This window comes from Glossina fuscipes, unplaced genomic scaffold (genome assembly GCF_014805625.2).
Source record: "Glossina fuscipes isolate IAEA_lab_2018 unplaced genomic scaffold, Yale_Gfus_2 222, whole genome shotgun sequence".
Lineage (NCBI taxonomy): Eukaryota > Metazoa > Arthropoda > Insecta > Diptera > Glossinidae > Glossina > Glossina fuscipes.
Genome location: NW_023998565.1, coordinates 1,409,833 through 1,415,879, shown reverse-complemented (window position 1 = coordinate 1,415,879; position 6,047 = coordinate 1,409,833). Strand labels below are relative to the sequence as shown.

At 33.3% G+C, this 6,047-nt stretch overlaps 1 protein-coding gene across 1 annotated transcript; it reads right to left on the bottom strand.

Moving 5' to 3' along the window:
* Positions 1 to 1,293: 1,293 nt before the first annotated feature.
* LOC119642443 (E3 ubiquitin-protein ligase PPP1R11-like) lies at positions 1,294 to 1,801 on the bottom strand. Its single transcript, XM_038041599.1, has 3 exons — positions 1,784 to 1,801; positions 1,607 to 1,715; positions 1,294 to 1,551 (listed from the first exon to the last, which is right to left on the bottom strand). The coding sequence occupies exons 1-3, from the start codon at positions 1,799 to 1,801 to the stop codon at positions 1,373 to 1,375; spliced, it is 306 nt and encodes a 101-aa protein (XP_037897527.1). The 3' UTR covers positions 1,294 to 1,372.
* Positions 1,802 to 6,047: the final 4,246 nt, after the last annotated feature.

Sequence of the window (6,047 nt, the reverse complement as noted above, 5' to 3'; positions counted from 1 at the left end):
CTCAAGTGCGGTAGAGTTTTTAATAAAAGCCGATAGCCTTAGATGCTAGTGCTTTTAAGAGTTTAGTCTTAGAATTTATTTCTAAATATAAGCATACTGATGTCGTAAATAGTGTAGCCTTTAATCCTAAAGATAATGAGATGTTGGTGACCACTAGCGATGATTTCACTATCAAGGTATGTTTATTTCATGCCCTACATAATTGCGAGTACACTCCAATACCGATTTCCGTTAGTAAGAATAGACTTTATAAACAACGGGATTCAAATATATATATATATATAATAGGTCATATTGAAAGTTCTGCCTGGGATATCGGGCAACACTCATCTGACTGTCGCAAACGAACGTGTGCTGAAAAGGTGTCATTTCAGCTTATATTTTTTTATGAAGATAATTTTCTAATTCTTTGATCATGTAAAAGCTGTATTGATTTCAAAATGAATGAAATATCCGAAAAAATACGCTGTGCAATGCGTTTTTAATATAATGGTAATGGTAAAAACGCTGCAAAAAAATTGTGAAGTGTACGGTGAGAATGTTGTAACTAAAGAAATAACTCGGGAGCGCCTTGCTCAATTCCGTTCCGGAAATTTCGATGTCAAATATGCATTTCGCAATCACTAAAAAAGTCCAAAAAATTTGGCAACAAGCTGTCAGCAAATAACAGATGCGCTAAACATCAGCCACATGACAGTTTGGAATTATTTGAAAAGAGCAGACCACAAAAAGAAGCTCGAAAGTGCAGGAAAACCTGCGGAGATTTTTCAGTATTACCCATTATATTCTTAACCAATTTTGCGATCATGTATTTTTCACATTTATATTTACTTTCCCTTTCAGATTTGGAGGTCTCGTGCTAAAGCTAAACAAATGAATGTTGATGCTTCAAATAATAATGAAGCATTCTATTTGAAAAACTCAGAGGACAAATGACTGCTCTCAATTTACTTATTGTTGTACTAACATCAAAAAATCTATTTTGTTAAATTTAAAAATTGTGAACTATTTGTCGTTTGCATTATTTTTATTTAATTCTAATATGAGATTAAGATATATTTTCAGGTGTGTCCCAAAAATTTATTAAATTTCAATACAATGTTTGTGAACTTTATACCTATACAAGTTACGCATATTGTTTATTTGCTTTAATTATTTAAACATTTTATTATTTTATTAGTAATCAAATCAATGAGTTTAAAATTGCTTTTAATAAATATATACGAATATATGTATATTATTTTTTTAATGTTATCTATAGATACAAAACTAAGAATTTTATGCAAGTATTGAAAATTGAAGACTACTAGCTAATAAAGTAGAGAAAATAATTGTTTAACAATGTACAAGACTTATACGATTTATCATTTCTTTAGTTGCCAGCTGGCAGGTAGTCAAAATTATCGTTCTGCTCTAAAAGAGGATTATCTTGATTGTCAAATTTACGGTTTTTACGTCGTTTTTCTGGATGGCCAAAACAATTCTGACATTCTTCATCGTCTTCCGAAGAGCTTTCTCCAAATGCCGTCGGTTTCTTGTAGATACAGCAACCTAAAAGTTACGAGCGAGTGTAAACTCGTACCTGTTTATAAATGGCTTCACTTACATTTAGATTTCTTTTTATTCAAATGTTCATTGTCAACGGTACCTTCATGCCAGACAACTTTCTTACTGTTCTTCGGCTTTTGCAATCTTAGTCTAAGCACTGGTCGTGGCTACTCATAAAAAAAAAGTTCTCAGTATTTCTCAGACTACAGTCCAAAATTCAAGCAAATATGATTACCTTACCGTTCTTTCTCATTCATTACTCAGTATTTCATTGATTCGCATAAGTTGGATTTAGGCGTTCTATTACATTTTAACTTGCACATTGAATCCTTGGTTTTATAAAGAGGTGGTCCAAAGAGCTTGATGATCCTTACATTACTAAAAGGCTGTACATGTGTTTGGTTAGACCTATACTTGAGTATGACTCAGTTGTGTGGTCTCCTTCATATAGGTGCTAGATTCAATTCAATGTGTTCAAAAGCAATTCGTGCTGTTTGCCCTTAGAAATTTGGGTTGGGACCCTACTGCCCCTCTTCCACCCTATGAAAATAGGTTTCTTCTGTTATCCTTACCGTCACTTGAGAAACCTAGATTTGTTCTTGGGGTTTCCTTCGTAATCAAATTAATAAATGGTACAATTGACTCGCCTGCATTACTTGGTGAAATAAGCTTTAATGACCCCAACCGCTTGTCTAGGCACTTTACCTTGGTTAAGCTTAGTCAATGTAAGTATAATTATGAGCTGTTTAACCGCTCAGAGTTGTTTGCAGGCACCTAAATGATGTCTATCACTTATTTTCATTACCGGACTCTTTAAAGTCCATTAAAGCAACATTGCTTAATAAGCGCGATTTACCTATGCCGTACTTAAACTAGCTCTTAATCTTAAAATGTCACGATGAGTCGAAAATGAATTGTTGTGAATTATTATCGGTTGCCAAGCTTATGCATTTTTGCGACGGTTCAATCGCTATTTGGTCCTGTAGCGGTTCTATGCCAGTCATGTACATGGTTTTTTGTTTTTTCTTCTTTTCTTCCTTCTATTTTGTTTTATTTGTACTTTTCTAAGGTTTAATATTAATTAATTTAAGATTTACTTTAAGAGTCAATTAAACTCGACTGTCAAAATTTTTAGTTGAGTTTCTTGTATAAATGGAATAAGTAAATAAATAAATAAATAAAAATAACAGTATTAGTAGTGTAAATACAAAACTAATAGAACCATATATTAAGATATAGGGAATAGTCGGTGATTATAGTTATATAAACCAATTTGTCCAAAGAATGGCAGTATTTTGCTATTGCTATTAACATAATTGACGAATTGTCGTCGTTAATTGTCCTTAAAAGCCAAGAAGAAGAATTTTAATGAAAAAAAGCACAGATTTTTGAAGAAATTACTCATGTACAGCCGAAACACACATATGTGAAACGATGTGATCAAAAGCAACGGACATAAGCTATACTAACCAGCGAAACATGCAAAGCGTGAAATGGTTTAAAACGCGAACACTATGCAAGAAATGAATAAATAACGGAAGAAGATGAAGGCCTAATTATTTCAGAAAGAATACGAATATGGTACGGTTGGACGCTATTGAAAATGGTTTGGATCGGTCCACTTTTTTGTCATCTCCATTTAACGCCTTTGTTATATAGGAAAAAATTTTCGAATTTTCGAAATTGTTTTGACAAAACTCGCTATATGGTAGTTTGAAGTGGGTATGAAAAATTTGGCACGGCTGGAGCAATTTTTTGAACAAGCTCTCATATAACCGTTCCTACGAAAGCTGAGTCTTTATATAGTAAGAAGATGTAATTTTTAATAATAGTAATATGATGAAAATTACTCTGTAATGGTAAATTGACATAGGAATCAATGTTGCCGAATTTGGACCATACACTTTTGGATGCCATCGCATATAAGGATTCCTCTAATATGCGGACTTTCATGTAAAGTATGCCTTTGCATGAACATAATGTGTAACTTTTAGTATATTAGTACCAAAACGGGTATACAGCTGTGCTAGGCGAAGTGGTATAGCGGACGGCGAAGCATATGCAGTGTAACCGAATATAGATTTCCTTATAGAGAAATGTTCACGCCGCTTTAACGTGTATGTACAACGGCCATAACGCATCGTTCAATAATTCCTTAAACTATGTAAAAAAAATCTCTGCGAGCTTATGCTCAGTATAAGTGGCGTTAGTCAAGAACGATACAGTTAGTTTCAAGCTTGTTTGTCATTTCGATGCGATCTTTATACAACAATTCTTCGAAATTCTCAAAACAGCTTTTAGTTTCTGCCATGTCCTCATCATTTCAAATCTTTTTCTGCTGCTTAACTTTCCATACTCCTTTCAAATGTACATTTAATAACTGACTGATGCCAATAAACTAAAAGAACCTATGCTAGCAATGCAGGTAGATGATTTGTATTATAGTAGTGTTAGCTCAAAGAAGCGACTTTACCTTACGAAAGTCTTTGACTGTCTAAAGGTTTTGTGCTATATCGTCACTGCCGTGATTACCCACGTACAATTACCTTCCGCGAAGACAAATCTGTGAATGCTTAGGATTGTGTATCCTAACGGTGCATAGTTATATGATGATATAAACTATTGTAATATCCAATTGTTAAAAAATAAATGAATATACTAAACGAGTAAAGCGATAGTAATGAGTGATTCCTTAGAATACTTCAGGTGTAATTAGCATATATTAGGCTAATGCATACTGGTACAAGGAGCCATACCCAGGAATCTTTCGATAACAGGCGACGGCAAAAATCCTGAAGATTTTCTAAGGGTTCTTCTAGAGTCTTGGCAATGAGCACAAAGTCATTAACATATGCAAGCGCACGTGGGTTCATATCAGGACCAATGACGCTCTGTACGCCGATTTCGAACGTTGCAAGCACGGAATTTAACCCAAACGGCATTACCGTCATTCGAAAGAGTCCTCGTCCGGGTGCAGTGACGGCAGTAGGGATTTTACTGGACTCGATCGCAAACAATCTGCATATATTAATAATGTTCCCCCTAGGACAGTGAAACTGAATTCTGTAGTTTCCTAAGCATCGATTTTGGGTGGTATCCTGCTTAATCTTTTTGTGTGAATCAGTAATTATTTGTCCTTAAACGGGAGTGAAACAAAAACTATTCTTTTTAGCCGCGCTGCATTATGCGTACATTGAAACTCGAAGAATCTTCGGGTTGTCTTGAAACATCACTCAATAACAAAAGAAACTTTAGCCCCGCCATACTACTAGACGTTTTCCTAAATTTGTGAAAACTATGCAATTTAAAAGAGTCGTTCGTCCTTTCTCACTGTCACATATAAATTACTGCATGGCTAAACTAAAATCAGCTAACCCCAAAACTGTGCGATTTATCTATAACATCCATCTCAGCTCATGCAAGCTCTTACATTCGAACTTTTTAAGATTCTCTCTTGAAAATTACTTTAAATTTAGACTTCTCATATATTTATTTAAAATTGCAAAATTTTTTTTATTTCGCTTCGAAGTCAATTCATGCAATCTTGCCATTGTCTTGAGACGCGCGCGTTTGTTTTACTGTGAGCACGCGACTACTGTTTGCAAAGCAGCTTTCTCATACAGAGACTCTCGTGCAAAATGCTAAATACCTTTTCAATTAACGAGAATAATATTTGAAGTTTCTTCTTTACACCATTGTAATTACTTCTTTTGGGCGTACTCAATAACATCGCGCTCGTGTGATCTCGCATAAAATCAGTAAAATCGTTTATGGCAGCCGCAGAATATAAATGAAATCAATGAAAACAAATGTACGTGGTTTAACTAGTAGTTTTAACGCCTTTATGTTTATTCTTATTTTTGTCTATCTTTACAGCGCATCAATATGAAAAGTCGTTGAAGTAATTAGCGTTACATAATGGAATCGAATCGCTAATTTTCACCACTCAAGTTAATATAAAAAATCGAACATTAATTAATTGTTTAAATTTAATTTATTATTATAATTAAATAGATTTCAAAATAAATGAATTAATATAAATAAATAAATAAATAATAAGTAAATAAATAAATAAATAAAAATAAGTAAACAAAATAATAATACATAAAAATAAATAAATAAAACTGAAAGAAATTTGCTACACTTAAGGTAATTTCTTGCAGCTTAATTTGGTTTTCTTTCAACATAGAAGTAATTTCATGCAACTCATGGTGGTTTTGCTTTGACTTGGAGGTAATTTCATGCAATTTTCATGATGCAAAATGTTTGAAATTGGTTAAATGGTCCAGTAAGCGCGATATATAGGCACCCATAGAAGAAACAATCAATGTTGCTGAAAATCTACGAAACGAATAGCAACCGCCACACAACTCAAACGATTTGCTTTTTCTTTTTTCAAAGGTTTCATAAAAATGATTTTGATTTAAACCGATTATTTTTCTAAGCTAAATATTTGTAAGTTAAAGTAATTAAATGTACAGGCCAGATAATTTGAATAC

Coding starts and splice junctions, on each gene's coding strand:
- LOC119642443 (XM_038041599.1), bottom strand. Junction 1,552..1,606: donor GAATAAAAAGAAATCTAAAT/GTAAGTGAAGCC, acceptor CGTAACTTTTAG/GTTGCTGTATCTACAAGAAA.